At 40.3% G+C, this 18,823-nt stretch overlaps 1 protein-coding gene across 1 annotated transcript; it reads left to right on the top strand.

Annotated features, from left to right (window-relative positions):
• The first annotated feature begins 387 nt into the window (after positions 1 to 387).
• On the top strand, positions 388 to 18,511 carry IL22RA2 (interleukin 22 receptor subunit alpha 2). The gene is made up of 5 exons (XM_003403993.3): positions 388 to 1,183; positions 4,743 to 4,878; positions 7,413 to 7,591; positions 14,410 to 14,579; positions 16,369 to 18,511. The coding sequence occupies exons 1-5, from the start codon at positions 1,123 to 1,125 to the stop codon at positions 16,516 to 16,518; spliced, it is 696 nt and encodes a 231-aa protein (XP_003404041.2). The 5' UTR covers positions 388 to 1,122; the 3' UTR covers positions 16,519 to 18,511.
• The last annotated feature ends 312 nt before the right edge of the window (positions 18,512 to 18,823 follow it).

Raw genomic sequence — 18,823 nt, 5'->3', positions numbered from 1 at the left:
CCTAGTAAGGTAGGGTACCAGCTCAAAAAGATCGTCCTCTGCATACAACCTTTCTTTAAAAAATTGTGATATGTATGTATGTGTGTGTATATATATGTGTGTGTATGTTGTATATATAAATATATATATATATAACATATATATATATATAAGCATTAGTGACTTCAACATTTTTTACATGTACAATTCAGGGACCTTAATTCTGTTCACCATGTTGTACAGCAATTACCTATTCTTTTCTAAAACTTTCTATCACACTTAACAGAAGCTCAGTGCCCCTTAAGCAATGATTCCCCCTTTCTTCCTCCCTCCCACCCCTGATAACCACTAACAAGCTTTCGTCTCTATGCATTTGTGTATTCAAGATGCTTCATGTAAGTGGGATCACACAATATTTGTCTTTTTCACATACCTCCTTTCGAGGAATCATTTGGTTTGACAGACTTGAAATCTTTGGCCAGATTGCTGCTGAGATCTGGAAACTGAGGGTGGGAATGGAGAAGGAAGATGGATGAGTGAGTGGGGCCACCATGGACTGGGGAAGGCTGAGGAGCATCATAGGGTGGCCCCTTTGGATACCCAGAGCATGGCAGGAGGGTATGAGGTACTCCTTGGAGGCTAGACAGGGAGCTACTACCCAGGGAGGAAAAGGCAGAAACAGAATGAGAGACCCCACCTGCTGTGAATCCCTTCCAAGGGCCCTGACAGCTGCAACTGTCAAGGGCATTACTCAAAATCATCCTGTCAGCCAAGGGCTGGTTCTTGGCAGCCTCTCTGCCTCCTGGGGGTATCTTACACAATCTCCTGCCCTCCCCACCAGATCTGCCAAAAGTGTTTTACCTTTTCATCACCAATGAATACCTTTCTTAACAAAATGAGGTGCCACATGGAAGTGACATACGGTAAATGATTTTTGAAGAGAGATACTTATAATTTTTTTTTAATTTCCCTTAAATAATGAAATAAAATGAAGTAGGAACAAGAAAAAATTGTACTTACTTCAAGGAACCATTTGCTTTGGTTAAACTTTTGCGGTTTCAAAATTTTGTAGTTTCCTGTTCACCCTGAGCTCTCCTGTCACTGAAGGGAACACTGGTCGTCCAGCCATTCACACTTGCGACCATGAAGTCTAAACATTGCTTTCTAGGCTTCCTCATAAATTTCCTCCTGACTGATGTAGTAGGTAAGTGCTTGATTTCTTTTTAACCATTCACAGCTTTGTCATTTGGGTCTGATCAAGGGATTGTTAGAAAGGGCATTGGCTCTTTTGTGGGCTTTGTAAAAAGTTAGCTTTCTTTGGTCACTAAATGATCAAAACAAGGGGTCAGTTTCTATCTGCACTCTGATTAATGCCATATGTATTTAATGGGTACTTACTAAAGGACACACACTCTAGTGGGTGCAAAAAACTTTACACAGGACAAACATACCTCCAACTCTCTCCTTAGAATTTCATTTGTCTTAGAGATTCACTGTAACAATGGTTATAAGCACAGACTCCTAAGCCAGATTGCCTGAATCTGAATTTCAATTTTGCCACTTTAACTGCCTAGGTAACCTTGAGAATTTACTTAACCTCCACTTGCCTCCATTTCCTCATCTGTAAAATGGGGATTGTAGGTCATTGTGAAGAGTAAATGAGTTAATATATGCCAAGTGCTCAGAGCAGAGCTTGGCACAGAGTAGGGACCATAAACATCTGGGAGAATCTGCTGTTGGTATTCACAGAGAACTCCTCAAGAACAGAGAGCATCTTATCGCCATAGCAGCCTTCTGAGCAAGGCCCTTAGAGCCCTGTTTACAGATGGGCACCTGTCAATGTAAGAGACTCAAGTCACTTTCCAAGACTATACACTTGTTCAGAGACTGATGTGTAAAAACAATTCAGGCCTCCTCAGCAGAATTCAAGTGCTACCAAAATGATCCTGGCTCTACATCTTACCATCCTGTAACCTTGGGCAAGATAGGCAACTTCTTTAACCCTCCACTTTCCGGTCTTTAAAATGTAATAATGGTGGAGCCCTGGTGGTGCAGTGGTTAAGAGCTTGGCTACTAACCAAACGGTTGGCAGTTCGAATCCACCAGCCACTCTTTGGAAACCCTATGGGCAGTTCCATGCTATAGGGTCACTACGAATCAGAATCAATATGACAGCAACGGGTTTTTTTTTAGTTATTTGCTTGTTTTCAGAATTAAATAAGATGTAAAGCTTTGAGTACAGTGCCTGATATATAAGGAATGTTCAATGAACGCCAATTGGGAGGAAGAGGGAGAAGAAGAAAGAATATCCTCGGCCTCTAATTGGTGTTTCCCCCACTAGCTCCTCTCTGATGATGAAGCTCTGTCCCATCAAAAACGAGCTGCCACAGAGAAGTGATTTATATAGCAAATATTTTTTGACGTGATTCTTATAATCTTTTAATTTCCCTAAAATAATGAAATAATATGATGTAGCAACGAGATGAAATTGTAGTTGCTTTGAGGAATCATTTGCCAAGGAGATGATGTTATGGTGGTAGGAAAGGCTTTGCTCTTGGTTTTCGGTGCTAGGAAAGAGGCAGACTCTGGAGTCAGCTTTGCCATTTGCTGCTGGGCAAGTTTCCTAACCTCTTCAAGCCTTAGTTTTCTAGTCTGTAAGAGGGAGACAGCAATAGTTCCTTTCTCATAGAAGAGCCAAGCAGATTAAATGAGCTAATGCAGGTAAAGGCCCTCACAGTGCCTGGCACAGAGTTACGACTATTGTTGTCTGTGGTATTGTTGTTACAAAAATGAAAAAAGAAATCTGTATACAGTAGAGATAAAGGACATGGAACCATCTATTGACAGGTTAGCAAGTCATCTCTAGGCAGGTCGTCAGGAAATTGTGCCTGTCTTCTCCTGAAAATTTTTTGAATTTTTATGTAATAAATATGATTATGTAATACATATGATTGCTCAGGTAACGATTTAGGTGAATGAAATCAATTCTTTCCAAGTGCATACCATCACTGAAGGAGGTCCAAAGAACAAAGTAAAACTGTTAACACTATTTGGTTCGTTAAAAAAAATAAATACCCAAGGAAACAGCCTTGTTAATTGCTGTTGTTAGGTGCCGCCAAGTTGGTTCTAACTCACAGCGACCCTATATACAACAAAGAGAAACACTGCCTGGTCCTGTGCCATCCTCATGATCATTGTTATGCTTGAGCTCATTGTTGCAGCCATTGTGTCAGCCCATCTCGAGGGTGTTCCTCTTTTTTGCTGACCCTCTACTCTACTGGGCATGATGTCCTTCTCCAGGGGCTGATCCCTCCTGATAACATGTCCAAAATACTTGAGACAAAGTCTCACCATTCTTGCTTCTAAAGAGCATTTTGGCTAGACTTCTTCCAAGACAGATTTGTTCATTCTTCTGGCAGTCCATGGTATATTCAATATTCTTCACCAACACCATACTTCAAAGGCATCAATTCTTTTTTGGTCTTCCTTATTTATTTCACATGCATACGAGGCAATTGGAAAACCATGGCTTGGGTCAGGTGCACCTTAGTCGTTACGTGACATCTTTGCTTTTTAACACTTTAAAGAGATTGTTTGCAGCATATTTGCCCAATGCAATGAGCCCTTTGATTTCTTAACTGCTGTTTCCATGGGCATTGATTGCTTATCTGAGTAAAATGAAATTCTTGACAACTTCAACCTTTTCTCCATTTATCATGATGTTGTTTATTGGTCCAGTTGCGATGATTTTAGTTTTCCTTATGTTGAGGTGTAATCCATACTGCAGGAGTCTCATTTACTAGAAAAGAAAAAAAAAAGTCTTAAAAGGTCAGAGCTGAGATCACTGGCTTAGAGTATTTTCCTCCATCTTAATAAGGTGATATTTGCACAAGACTTGAAGGAGGTAAAGAAATGAGCCATGTGAAAATCCAGAGAGAGAAAAAAGAACAGTTGCCATCAGGTTGACTACAACTCATGGTGATCTCATGTGCATCAGAGTAGAGCTGTGCACCACAGGATATTCAATGGCTTATTTTTTGGGTGCAGATTGCCAAGCCTTTCTTCTGAGATCCCTCTAAGATGGACTCAAAACTCCAACCTTTTGGTTAGCAGCAAAGCACATTAACTCTTTACATCACCCAGAGAGAGAACATTCCAGGAAAAGGAAAGAGCCAAGGCACAGACGTTAAGATGGGGCAAGGGCAAGGATGCCAGCATGGAGAAGCAACAGGGAGGGTGATGGAAGATCAGGTCAAGAAAGACAAAGAGGCAGGATCTAGAGACGGAAAAAGAACTTGAGAAAGGGGAACTGCAACCTATACTGAAGCCCTGCAGCTAAAATTGATCGCAGGCAAAATTTTGTCCCAGAGTATTGGTAATATGGTCGCTCTGAAGAAGGTGGGTGAGTCATCTTGGTGTAAGCTTTTATCTCGGTCATTATATTCCATTACCATACTGGAAGGGACAAAGGTCAATATTTTTTTTCCACTGCTATTAACTTCCTCTACAGCTTTAGAAAATGGGCTGGGAGGATTTCACTTGTGTTTTTACAGTTTAGAAGACAGTTGTTCTGAAACTTCAGTATGCATCGAAATCATTTCATTGAAAATTCAAAATATTGATTTCTGGGCCCCATCTCTACCATCTGCACTTGCAGCAAACACTTCAGGGAATTCTGATGCAGGTATTACACTGAAAACTACTGCTAATAACAATAGTGCTTATATCAATGTTTAATGTCTTTCCTTTTCTTGTTATTTTAGAAACACAGCCAGCCCAGGAATCTCTGAAGCCCCAGAGGGTACATTTTCAATCCCGGAATTTTCACAATATTTTGCGCTGGCAGCCTGGAAAGGTGCTTACAGGCCACCACAATATCTATTTTGTGCAGTACAAAATGTAAGTAAATTGGGCTTCTTCTAGTTGACAGAGATGGTCCCTGGAATAATGTGTTCTAGAATGCAATGGAATGTTAGGATCTGCACTTTTTTCAGTTTCAGAGGGGTTGAGAAGCAGCAGAGGTAGGAATAGAAGTGACCAATCTCCCCTAAAGGCTACCTGATGACTCAGAACTCTTGATGACACAGCCTGTTGGGGAGGTACTTCATCTCTGGGAGACTCAATATCTAAGACCTTACAGACTCATCCTATGGCTTCACAGCGGTGCCTGGTACATGCTCTGCTCTCAATAAATATTTGTTGAATGAATGTTGGAAGTCATTGTTTAGCACCCAGCAGGTACTCAATTAAGTTGAAACTATTGATCATTGAAAGAGGAGTGGTAGAAAACATAAAGAGAAGTGTGTACAATAGATGCTTTTCCTCTTAATGTTATTTTTAGTGTAAGTTTACTATTTAGAACACTTTTTTCAAAAATTAATGACTTCTGTAAGCATGACCACAAATTGCAACTTGCTGCTGCATGTTCTTCTCATATGGATCTTTAGGCTAATTCTGCTGGACTGTTGCCAAAACTCAGAGACAATCTACTCTTTTCTTGGATCAAGTACTGGAAACAGAAAGCTCCTGATCTACAAATGACATTTTTCCACTCACTCATTTCCTGTTTTTTTTTTTTTTTGGGGGGGGCTCTTCCTCCTCTGACATAGTTTGACATGCTAGCCAAGCATTAGACAGGAGAAGTTATGGTTCAGCTTCCATGATTTTTTCATTGGTAATTAAGAAAAATCAGATGCAGATATAGACCAAAATAACAATTTTTGTTCAAAAACTTTATCCATATGGCAATGTAGGTAAAATGTCTCTCCAGCATAAGGTAGGTCCTAGGTTAAAGTTTCCTATCAATTAACCTCTCTCTGGAGTCCCTAGCTGAAAATTTGGCAGTTCAAACCTACCCAGAGACTCCTCGGAAGGCAGGCCCAGTGATTTGCTTCCAAAAGGTCACAGCCTTGAAAACCCTGTGGAGCAGTGCTACTTGGCAACTAAAAACAACCACTTCTCTCTCACTTCAGAGGGGGATATCTCCAGAAGTTTCTCAGTCTTTATCTGTTGCTGCTTTTCTCTACATATCTTGCGTAACAACCGTAAACTTTATAAATTTTTACAATACAGATTTCTCCATTCCAAGAATAGATTTGTGCATAGATGGGGATACTTCCAGCATATATGAATTAGGGCTTATTGTTCTTCACCTCAGGCAGTAAAATTAGGTCCAAAATTCAGTAGTAAGTGGATTAGTGGATGTTTGACCATGAAGCTTAAATGTCAGGGACCCATGTAATTTTATATTTGTAATTCTTTTTCTTAGAGAGCTCTCAAAACTTGTATAAACTTCAGACCCCAGAATACTTGGATCTATCTCTGTCTATACGGTATTTTCAACAGCTCAGTGCAAATGTATATTTTTGAAGTCTTTCACTGAGGTTCTATCCAGTTCATGTGGGTCTACTGTTAATATCTGTCCCATTAGGGGTAGGACAAAAAAATGAAGTATCACATTGTAAGAGAAGCCAGACATTATAGCTAAATTCAGCTAGCAAAGGCAATGGCTCATTAATAAGTGACAACGAAAAAGTATCAAATTATGCTCAATAAATGTTGTTGGTTTTGCTTTAATGTTATCTTCTGATACAATGAAATAGCTGTCAGCATGTGATTTACAGACTGCAGACACCAACGATATTCTTCATTATATTGTTAGAAAGTTAGATTTCAAGCCGTCCAACAAATATTTTGAGAAGCCTTTCTCCACAGCCTCCAATTCCTGATCTCTTCCTTCCCCACCATCTTGTTGTATTTGCTCTGATTTTTGGCTGGTAAGGAAGTAAAGCACTAATTTTCTCTTTTGCTGTTGCGTCATCCCATAGTCTAGGCTGAAGTCAATCTATCTACCTCTTTGCTTTGCTCCCTTCTTTCATGAGTTTCTGTCACTCTCTCCCAGCCCCAAGTTACAGAGAATTTCCTATAAAGCACTCACTAGAATCCTTGCTCTACTTTCAGTAAAGAGATCAACAGTATGTGTATGGGTAAGCATCACTTGAGGTGAAAAGTGACAGCAACTTCTCAGAATCAGCCACATTACTCAACAGCAAGCTAATGGGAAGGAAAGAAAGCCACAAAGAGTTGAAACGTCAGAAGCATTAAGGTCATGGACAGCCAGTATTCAAAAATGGAAGTTGGTTGGTATACCAGAAGAGAAATTCTCCTTTAAAAAAAAAAAAAAAAAAACTCTTATGTTAGTGATATAGAAGATGTCAGGGTTGAGTTCATCTTTCAGCAAGGTAGCATTTTGGTTAACAAGAAGGAATTTGAAAAAAAACATTTTTTTTTAGAGTAGCCAAAAGTCTTCACAGTGGTACTGATTTTAGAAGACAGGATTCAACCAGCCTAAAACATTAATATAGACTGAAAAAAATTGAAGACTCCTTCAAAGGAAAAAAGAAACTCAGATCTTCCTCTTTCTCCTTCTGTAGGTATGGACAGAGACAATGGACAAATAAAGAGGACTGCTGGGGTATTCAAGAACTCTCTTGTGACCTTACCAATGAAACCTTGGACATACAAGAACCTTATTACGGGAGGGTGAGAGCAGCCGTGGCTGAGATCCACTCCAGCTGGAGCATGACTCCGCGGTTCACTCCGTGGTTGGAAAGTGAGTTCCATGGAGCTTCCTTGCACTTGCTCTTCCTGCACTTGAAAAGCCCTCATAAAGCATGGCCTTTGGCTCCCTCTACTAACTTAAAGATTGGCAGTCAAACCCACCCAGCAGCACTGTGGAAGAAAGGCCTGGCAACCTTCTTCCATAAAGATTACAGCCAAGAAAACCCTATGGAGTGGTTCTGTTCTGTAACACTAGGGTTGCCGTGAGTCAGAATGGACTCGAAGGGCACCAGTTTGGTTTTTTGTTAGGAGGGGGGGAGGGCTGTGATAAATGCATTGCAATAGGGAAGACAAATCTATAAACAGAAAAGTGTCTATTCCAGTGTCTCTTTCACCTCTTGCTTGGAAGAGACCCCAAAAAATCCATAAGACCCCCGTGAGTATGGCACAGTACTAGGGGCTCAGCATTGGATGTCCTTACTGGGAAGCTGGATGCTCAGCAGTGACAGTGGTCAGTCCAGCACTAGTAAGGGGAAGACCATATTTTTGAGCCTCCATCCTTTTCATTGTCACTTTCTTCATGAGCCATCAAGCAACTATGAGATATTGGGGTAAGAGGCTATCACTGTGTGCACCTAGGTTTTTAAGAACTTCCTTAGTAGATATGGACACAGAAATATTTACATTCTAGATCTCAGCATTTAGGAGTCCATCCAGACCTCCTACCACCATGAGTGATATATAATGCTACAGCAGTCCACTACTCGCTGATGCCAGCTTCTGGGAATCAGACTCACTAACTGGTCTTAGGGAACTCCTCAAGAGACTGTAACTACAGGGGAGGAAGAGGTGGTAAGATCTCAAGTATATGTGCATCCGGGCATATGAGCCACCTACTTTTGCAACTTACTTTCATGTTGAGACTGGCTAGAGACTGAGCTCATATAATCCACTACCACTTAGTGCTGTTATGTTGCTATCCATTTTATGACTTGGTGTTATCAGAGGACACCCAGTTCATGATGGGAAGCTCAGGTTACATGTTTCCTTGATATCCCAAGGTCAGCTGTCTAGTTTTTACCAGGGCCCAGTAGTGAAAAAGTCTGGTGCTATTTCTCAAAATAAGAATATTTATTTGCTAAAGAGGGGATGACTTTGCTCCAAAAATCCAGAGGCCTGTGATCTGGGATTGCCACAGTCTTTATATAGCATTTTGATCTGCCACAGACATTTTGAGAATCATTATATCAGCATGGTGGGTCATAAATGGCAAGTGACAGATCTACTTGATTGTCATCTGGATAAGTTGGGAAGTATGTCTCTTTACTCTTGGTTCCACTCAAAACCTTATGGAAATGGGTAGTAAAACTAAATGTGGTGTGCGTTCCCAACAAGCTCAGTTACTCTTCTTAGCCATAGAAAGTGAAAACTGAAGCAACTTGTCTTCCACGTTAGAGGAAATGTCCCAGCAAACCTCACTTAAGTGGACCCTCTAAAGTTTTATGATATATTTAAGTCCACCTTATGTTTACATGTACCTTACTAAAGCATCTACAATACCTAGTGCTTCAGACGCATCAGGTGCAATCAACACCATGTGATCAATTCAGTTGACCAACTTGATATTTTGTGATGAAAGAGCCAAGGACTCTGGAGACTATATCTAGTAGAGAGCCAGGATGAAAATGAAAGTCAAGTGAAAGAAAACTGCTCGGATGATTTCTAATTACAGGATGCAGGATACAGGAAGGAAAAAAATCATTCTTCAAATCGATAGTTATATATCAGAGGTTATGCTGATTGGCTCCAGAAAAGAGACAATATGTTGAAGAGCACTTACAACCAGTCACCACCCAAATATATTTACATTAATCCTTTTTATTATCCAAGACCCTTTTTTTTTTTGTATAGTTCCAACCCAGAAACCCAGTACCCAGTGCCGTCGATGAGTTAAATGAGACAGTATCTCTCTACCTCTGTATCTTTCAAGATGTTTTTGATTCACTAATCTCTGCAGTTACCCTAGGGATATGGCATTCCTTCTGATTTTCTATTTTATTCAAAGAAGAAATTTCATGGGGTTCTACTTGCCTTTCATCCCATAATAATATCCATGCTGCTGATCAGGAAAACAAAATGGGAATGGATTCTGTCAGTTGTGCATATCTCATTGAGAAAGGGGCTCAAGCCATAATTGCTTTTATTAGTTGACCTCCGTAAGATCCCACAGTAGCATTCTCAGTCTTCAAGGATTATCACCAACTCAGAATCAGGATCCATTATTATCCAAAGGTCTGTACTTACCATTCTCCTATTTGTAGTGACACTGTGGCGAAGGATAAAAGGAAAATTTATAGCACAAACCTGTAACACTGTTATCTCACTTGCCATAAAAAGGGCATGGGGGCGGAATCTGACGTCCTCTAAAGAGGATGAACTGGTTTCCACAGAATGCACCATCCTATCCACTTGTTTGTTAAAATTCTCCTCTGCTGAGGCCATCCATTGGTGAGCATTCACATGAGACACAAATATCTTCACTTCTTTGGTCCATTCAGAGAGGTCTATCTGCACACCTCTTCCCCATACCTCCTTGTCTCTAATTTTCCAATCATGTTCCTTCCAAGTCCATGACTATCCAGCCAAACCATTGGTCGTAGCCCATGGATCAGTATACAATCACACATCTGGCCATTTCTCCTTCCAAGCAAAGTGAACAACCAAGTGCACTGCTTGAAGTTCTCTCCATTGAAAGGACTTCCCTTCACCACTGTCCTTTAAGGAGGTCCCAGAAAGGGACTATAGTGCCACTGCTGTCCACTTTCCAGTGGTGCCTGCATATCATGCAGAACCTTCTGTAAACCAGGCATGAGTTTTCTCTTCTTGAGTCAACTGATCATAAGGAACTCCACATAGGGCCATAAGTGCAGACTGGGAGATGGAAAGTAATGTGACAGGAGTGGAGACCATAGGCATTTATTTGGGCCACTTCTGTAGGCAACTTACTTGTACCTTCTTGTCATAGTTGGGCCCGATCTTGAATATGCCACTTTCATTTAATGATGGGGTGCTGCTACACATATCAGACTTTATGGCTCTGTGAATTAGACAACACCCAGTTCATGATGAGCAGCTCAGGTCACATGGTGACTTGGTAGCCCATGGTTAAGCATTCAGTCTCTACTAAGGCCCAGTAACATACTGAAAGTTGTTTCTCAAAAGGAGGGTAGTTATGTGCAGAGGATGGCAGCGATTTGCTCCAAAACCCTAAAGGTCTGTGCTGTGATTCACCAATAAGGGCCTGCCAAAGACTCCAAAGAGCATCTATATCTGCCACAGGTGCTTCAAGCACCATTGGATCAGCTGGATCATATGGCCCAAGTGGCAGAGCGGCTTGCACGGCAGCCTGAACCTGTTGTAGAACCTTCTTCTGTTCTGGGCCCCACTCAAAACCAGCAGCTTTTCAAGTTACTTGATAAATACACTGCAGTAGCACATCCGAATAAGGGGTATGTTGCCTCCAAAATCCAAAGAGGCCCACTAGGTGTCGTGCCTCCTTTTTAGTTGTGGGAGGGGACAGATGCAATTACTTATCCTTTACTTTAGAAGGAATATCTTGACATGTACCACATCAGTGAACTCCTGGAAATTTCACTGAGGGGGAAGGGACCTGAATTTTTGTTGAATTAATTTCCCATCTTCTAGCACACAAATATTTTAAAATAAGTCCAGAGTCATTCAGAATTCTTCCTTACTAGGTCCAATCAGCATAAAGTCATCAGTGTAACGGACCAATGTGACATCTTGTGGAAGGTAAAGGTCATCAAGTTCCCTGTATATTAAATTATGATACAGGGCTGGAGAGTTGATGTAGCTCTGAGGCAGGGCACTGAAGGCGTATTGCTGGCCTTCCCAGCTGAAGGCAAACTGCTTATGGTAGTTTCTTAGAAACATATGGAGAAAAAGGCATTAGCCAGGTCAATAGCTGCATACCACGTATCAGGAGATGTATTAATTTGTTCAAGCAATGAAACCACATCTGGAACAGCAGCTGCAGTTGGAGTCACCACCTGGTAAAGTTTTTGATAATCTACTGTCATTATCCAAGATCCATCTCTTTTTTCCATAGGCTAGACAGTTGAGTTGAATGGAGATGTAGTGGGAATCACCACCCCTGATTTCTTCAAGTCCTTCATGATGGCAGTAACCTCTACAATCCCTCCAGGAATGCAGTATTGATTTTGGTCTACTATTTTCCTAGATAGGGGCAGTTCTAATGGCTTCCACTTGGCTTTTCCTACTTGTTTTTAATAGCCCTTACTCCACTTGTCAGAGATCCAATGTAGGTGTTCTGCTAGTTGCTGAGTGTATCTATTCCAATTACGCATTCTAGAACTGGGGAAATCACCACAGAATGAATTTGAGGACCTACTGGGCCTACTGTGAGCTGGTTGTGAGTTAAGACTCCATTAATAACCTGACCTCCATATGCCCCACTCTGACAGGTGGACCACAATGACCCTGGGTCTCCTAGAATTAGTGTCAGTTCAAAGCCAGTATCCAGTAATCCTTGAAAAGTATGATAATTTATTTTTCCCCAATGAACAGTCACTCTTGTAAAAGGCTGTAAATCCCTTTGGGGAAGGCTGGGAGAAAGATTAACGGTATAAATTTTTGACAGTGTGGTGGGATCCTTCCTCAAAGTTAGCTGGCCTCCCTTTCATTCAAGGGGTTGTGGGCCTGTAAACTCACTCAAGTCTGGAATTGATTGAGGGGCCCTGACTCTCTATTCTGGTGATTAGAGTTAGACTACTGTTCATTTGACCTAGAATCCTCCTGCTTCTACAGATCACGTAAATATTTAGTAGATTTCCTATTTCACTCCTGGGAACACCATGACTAAATAGTCAAGACCATAAGTGCTGTAAGAGTCAGACTATTTTGATTACTTCTTTGACTCCACTGTCCATTACCGTAACCACTCCCACCTTGTCTTTGTTGATGAGTGCTACCACTTGGCCCCCACCACTATGGGGTCCGTTGTAGTTAGGTTTCTTAATCGACAGTAATTCCCAAAATAATTCCCAGATTTTATGCAATCTGACTTGCATAAAATAGCAATCACAGCAGCCATCAAGGATGCTGGGGCTTCCTTCACAAATTGATTTCTCACCATCGTGGTAATAGATGTGTTTCTCTAGGCACTCCATGTGTGGGTCTGTGAGTCTAACCTGATAAATCCACTCTAGCATGCCAATTTCCCTAGCCTTTGGATACTTTCTTCTACAGTATACCAAGGGAGTTCTGGTACTTCAACTTGATTTAGTGTACACCACCGCTTGGTCCACGCTTCAGCAACCCAACTAAATAAACTATTAGACCCTTTCCTAACTTTTTGAGCTGAAATGTTGAATGAAGGATTTGTGCTTAGTGGACCCATATCAATAAACTCAGACTGACCCATCTTTATGTTCCTTGCATGATTATCCCACACCATCCCACACATATTTCCCAGGTTTCTGTTTGTACGTATTAGAAAAGTCAAGCAGTTCTTTTGGAGTGTACCATACCTCCTTCTGGGTCACACTTTGTACTTCACCGTTTGGGGCTTACTGGGACTTAAGTGTAACTACAGGTCTAGAAGCCATAATGGGTGTTGGGGATGTGCTTTGAAAACATTCAGCATTGTCTTTTAAGGCATCTGCCTCAAGTGATGCCCCAGCAGTGACTCAGCTGCCTCCCCAGGGGATGAACAGACACTGCCCTAGAAGATATCTCAGACAAAGGCTCTTCAGAAACAGCTGGGTTTATCTCATCAGATAAATTGCTTCTGCCAATAAAACCATTACCGCCACCCCCATCTGATGAGCTTCCAGATGAAGGCAGTGTCAGGACTGAATTATGTCCCCCCAAAAAAGTGTATTTTAACTTGGTTAGGGCATGATTCCCAGTATTCTGTGGTTGTCCTCCATTTTGTGATTGTAATTTTATGTTACAGAGGATTAGGGTGAGATTGTAACACCCTTACCAGGTCACATCCCTGATCCAATGTAAAGGGAGTTTCCCTGGGGTGTGGCCTGCACCACGTTTTATCTCTCAAGAGATAAAAGGAAACGGAAGCTAGCAGAGAATGGGGACCTCATACCACCAAGGAAGCAGCACCAGGAGCAGAGTGCATCCTTTGGACCTGAGGTTCCTGTGCTGAGATGCTCCCAGACCAAAGTAGGAAGGTTGGATCATAAGGACCTTCCTTCAGAGCTGACAGGGAGAGAAAGCCTTCCTCTGGAGCCAATGCCTTGAATTTGGACTTGTAGTGTACTCAACTTTGAGAGAATAAACTCTTTGTTAAAGCCATCCAACTGTAGTATTTCTGTTATAGTAGCACTAGATGACTAAGACAGGCAAACAGGAAGAAAGGTCTGGAGATCTACTTCCAAAAAATCAGCCAATGATCATATCCCCAATCAATCATGGGATGACCTAGGACCCAACAGCATTTCACCTACTGTGCATGGAGTTCCCACAAATTGACTCAAGGACAGCTAATAACAACATAGTGAAGAAAAGTGGATGGGAGGAGGTATGAATAGAAGTAGGACTGGAAAGGTAGGCCAGGGATGAGAATTTCATGTTAAAGAATTTTGACTTCCTCCAAGGAAAAAAAAGTATCAATCCTGGTGAATATAAAATTATCTTCAAAGAAACTTCTCAGATATCTGTCCATTCGTGTTGTTAGTTGTCAGAGATATCTCTGCATAATGATTTTTGCCAAGTATCTGAATTTAATAATGACTTGTCGTTGTGCATAATGTAGCCATGTGAAATAATTACACATTTTAAATTTGTCAAAATTTCCTATTCTTTCTCCAGCTAAAATAGATCCTCCGGTCTTGAATATAACACAAGTTGATAGATCTTTGTTGGTGAGTCTTTGTGCTCCGAATTTACCATACAGAGACCAAAAAGGGAAAAATACATCTATGGAAAATTACTATGAATTAGTATATCGAGTGTTTATAATTAACAATTCACTAGAAAAGGTGAGTTCAGATGCACAGATAAGTTTGATTTTTTCTTTCCTTTTGTTTATTTAACTAACATTTTGGCCATACAGTATTTCTCTTGATTGCTACTTTATCTGTTCTTTTTTAAATCTTTTTTTTCAAACCCTTCTTTCATTCTCATTTATTGAACATTTATCAGTGTGAGGCATCGCCATCAGAATTTGTTTGTCTACGTATGTGTGGTTGAGAGCCAGGTTACTAATCAAAAGGTCAGCAGTTGGAATCCACCAGCCACTCCTTGGAAACCCTATGGGACAGTTCTACTCTGTCCTATAGGGTTGCTATGAGTCAGAATTGATTCCATACCAATGGGTTTGGTTTGGGTTTTTATGTATGTGTGTAGGAGTCCCTAGGTGGTGAAGTCAGCTAAGTGCTAAACTTCTAACCTAAAGATTGGCAGTTTGAACCTACCCAGGGGCACCTCAGAAAAAAGGTCTGGTGTTCTGCTCCTGAAAGGTCACAACCTTGAAAACTCTAAAGATCACAGTTCTATTCTGACTCACACGGGATTGCCATGAGTTAGAATCAACTCTATGGCAAATAGTTTGATTTTTTCCTTGGCGTATATGTGTATGCATGCTTTCTGTGAGTGATCTTGCCTGGATATACAAAGATTGGTATTAATAACATTTAATTCCATAAGACTACCACAAATATTCATTTTCATGGACTTCATGAATCTTATTTTAAAGTAACTTTTGGGTCACAGCATTATATTGTGCCATTTTCACTCTGATATTGTAGTGCCTTTATCTTGGCATGATGGTTAATTGAATGTTCCCTTTTTGGTGCCCAAGTAAGAAAGGGTTCCTGTGGTTTTAAGGAACAGAAATCCATTCAAATGAGTTCAAATAAAAAGAGGAGAGGAGGAGAGGGGTTTTATAAGGAGAAGCAGGAAATGAAGCCAGGCTTTGTAGTGACTGGAAAGGGGAATGAAGAAGTATCCAAGGGTCCCTCTCTGTCTCTCTGACTTTCTCTCTGTGGCCACATGCTGCACCTCCACGGTTATCTCCATGACTCTACTCTGTTCTGCTCTCTGCACAGTTCAAATTCTTGAAAAACACACTGATAGGCCACTGGGTCAATCAACAGCGATCAGGGAGAAGGGGAAATAGTGTTGTCTTAGTTATCTAGTGCTGCTGTAACAGAAATACCACAGGTGGGCAGCTTAAATGAATAGAAATTTATTTTCTAACACTTTAGGAGGCTGGAAGTCTGAATTCAGGGCACCGGCTCTAGGGAAATTTTTTCTCTCTGTCTGCTCTGGGGAAAGGTCCTTGTTTCTTTTAGCTTCTCTTCCTTGGTTCCTTGGTGATCTCCAGGTGGCATCAGTTTTTCTCCATTTATGCTTCCTTGCTTCTATGCTTAAACTGCTCTTTTTAAAACTCACAAGAGATTGGTTTAAGACATGCCCTATACTGCTATGGCTTCATTAACATAGCAAGGAAATTCTATTTCCAAATGGGATTGCATCCTCAAATACAGGGGTTAAGATTTGCAACACATATTTGGAGGGGACACTATTCAGTCCCTAACACGTGCCTACATAGCCCCTTGACCTGTCACCTTACCAGACTATGGCCTAGGGCTCAGGAACAAGGAGGTATGTCTGAGAGGTAAAAAAAAAACACTACACCTAGAATGATGAATACCCATGTACAACTACTAGAATATCCATGTACAACTTGTTAATTTTATCAAAAATAGAGCAAACCAATGACTTATTGAAAACATTTATCATCTGATTTTTATTCCTTGTATACAGGAGCAAAAGATATATGAAGGAGCTCACAGAGTTGTTGAAATTGAAGCCCTAAAACCTTGCTCTGGGTACTGCATAATGGCTGAAATATATCAGCCCATGTTAGACAGAGGAAGTCCGAGAAGTCAAGAAATATGCATGGAAATTCTGTGAAGTGGTATTAAGTGCTCCCCAACGTGTCAACCGAGAGCTGTCTGAGAACTGGAGGGCTTTTTTTCTGAAGGGTCTTATTTGAAGTTGTTTTTGTTTTTTCATAAAACATTGTTTACTGTTACACGTAGGGGACTTCTTTGTTTATCCATCCTTTCTTCCTTTATCTTTCATTTGTAAATTCTATTTAAACAAACCCCCCCCAAAAGCATTAGAATTTAAAGAAGAGTTAGAGAATAAATACACAGAACTCTCTAACATACAAAACTTTATTCCTGAATCCCTAACAATAATCTTTCTTCTAAAACAGTAAAATAAAAATGTAAGAACAAGGAATAGTAGGCATTTAATAAAATGTTGTTGAATTAATGAAAAACAAATATATATATATAAAAAATAGCATTGCATATTGAAACTACCCAGAAGCAATCTTTTTCTACTCTTTATTGAACCAGCTAATTTGACATAGATATACCCATTTAGTTTATTGAATGAATATTTTCCATACATTTCTATTTTTATGAATATGCTTTTACTTACATTTGTTTTCTATTATAAAATACTTCTACTAATGAACAAAAATCTTGTTTTTAATTCTATTCTTGCATTTAATTCTTATGAAATAAGAGTAGTATTTGAGATAAAATTCTCATAATCTCTGGATTAATATCTGGATTGGGACTGACAACAATATCAGAAATACAGAAAGTAGCCCACTCAATATAATTTCCATTCATTTAACACATACTCATATTGTTGGGTTTTTTTTCTGGTTTTTGTTTTTGTTTTGTTTTGTTTTTAATATTGCCTTAGAAGAATTTATCCTTATTTTCAAAATCAGTTATAACATTTTTCAGCAAAGAAGAAGAAAAGAAACCTTAACTCCAAATCTATGTCACGCCCCTACTCTGCCCTTCTGGCAAATGGCCACTTGCCGGTGGCAACTTCATAATACCTATAAACAAGGAGCCTAATGACAGTCTGATTGGTGACATGAGGGAGGGGTGCGGACCAGGCAGAGAACTTGGCTTCAAGCTAAAGGCACACAGCCAAATGGGAGGTTTATTTGAGAGAGGGACTGGTTTGGGCAGATGCTGATGGAGATTATAGGGCTGATTAAAGCCCTCTGAACCACTCCCCGGCAACTACCCTGCCTTTCCTGAATAATGACCCAGTGATGCTAAGACTCTATGTAGTCAACAGAATTCATTTCATTGCTCTCCCATATTGTCAGAGAAAATAAATTTCAGCATAGACCTAAAGATTGAAAAAAGTCACTTTTACATATGTCTTCAAACTACGGGTCTTTTTTTTCCCTCCCCCCTTGCTACCATTTTTGCCTTTTGTCTTGGTTTTTTTCCTTTTTTTTTTTTTGGCGGGGGCGGGGAGTGAATTAAGAGCAATGGGGTGGCTGGAGTGAGGTAGGTGTATAGCCAGGAGCATATACATTTATGAAATTCAGTATGTAGTCATAAAGGCTGATGAAAAAAAGTTGTGGTTACTCCATGAAAGTTATTAGGTACATCAAGGTTCATTTTTATTTTATTTGTTTTGCTTTGTTTTTACCTTCAATGCTTAGGCAAATCACTATAACATACTTTGTGAAAAATGAAGCTTGTTATGTTCTTCATTGTGTTAAGAATATATTGTCATACTATTTCAATAAATCTTTTCATTTTTTCACTTACTTGAAAGTGTTTGTTATTTGGGTTTTTAGAAAAAAGCTACAATTTTTTTTTTTAAGTTTGTCAAATGAAATCCTAATTAGACTTCTTAGGCCACACGAAGGAGCCCTGGTGGCACAGTAGTTAAGCACTCAGTTGCTAACTGAAAGATTGGCGGTTTGAACCCACTAGCTGCTTCATAGGAGAAAAGACCTGTTGATCTCCTCCAGTAAAGATCTACAGCCTGGGAAATCCTGTGGGGCAGTTCTACTCTATCATATAGGGTTACTATGAGTTGGAATCTGCTTGAGGGCACCTAAAACCAACAGGCCACACTAAGTTCCGGTAGGAAAGGAGCAAACAATGACTCCAGGCAGTCACTGATCTTACCCTATGATATTCTGGGGTTTTTTTTTTTTTACCACTCTTATGGTCATGTTCAGGCCAAAAACCTTGCGCCGTCTTTGTCTCCTCCTTTTCTCTCACATCCTGTATTCAAACTATCCAAAAATTCTACTGGAACTACCTCCAAAATAGGATGCCTCTCACAACTACTTTATTCCAGGCCGACATCATTTCTTATTTGGATAGTTAATCTTGACAGCCTCCTACTTGATACCCCTGCTTCTGCCCTAGCCTCCCTG

The sequence above is a fragment of the Loxodonta africana genome, chromosome 1, assembly GCF_030014295.1.
Source record: "Loxodonta africana isolate mLoxAfr1 chromosome 1, mLoxAfr1.hap2, whole genome shotgun sequence".
Taxonomy (NCBI): domain Eukaryota; kingdom Metazoa; phylum Chordata; class Mammalia; order Proboscidea; family Elephantidae; genus Loxodonta; species Loxodonta africana.
The sequence above is the reverse complement of the archived record's forward strand: the minus strand, read 5'-3'. Positions and strand labels throughout refer to the sequence as shown.

Coding starts and splice junctions, on each gene's coding strand:
- IL22RA2 (XM_003403993.3), top strand. CDS start 1,123: ATGAAGTCTAAACATTGCTTTCTAGGCTTCCTCATAAATTTCCTCCTG. Junction 4,879..7,412: donor TATTTTGTGCAGTACAAAAT/GTAAGTAAATTG, acceptor CTCCTTCTGTAG/GTATGGACAGAGACAATGGA. Junction 7,592..14,409: donor GTTCACTCCGTGGTTGGAAA/GTGAGTTCCATG, acceptor TTCTTTCTCCAG/CTAAAATAGATCCTCCGGTC.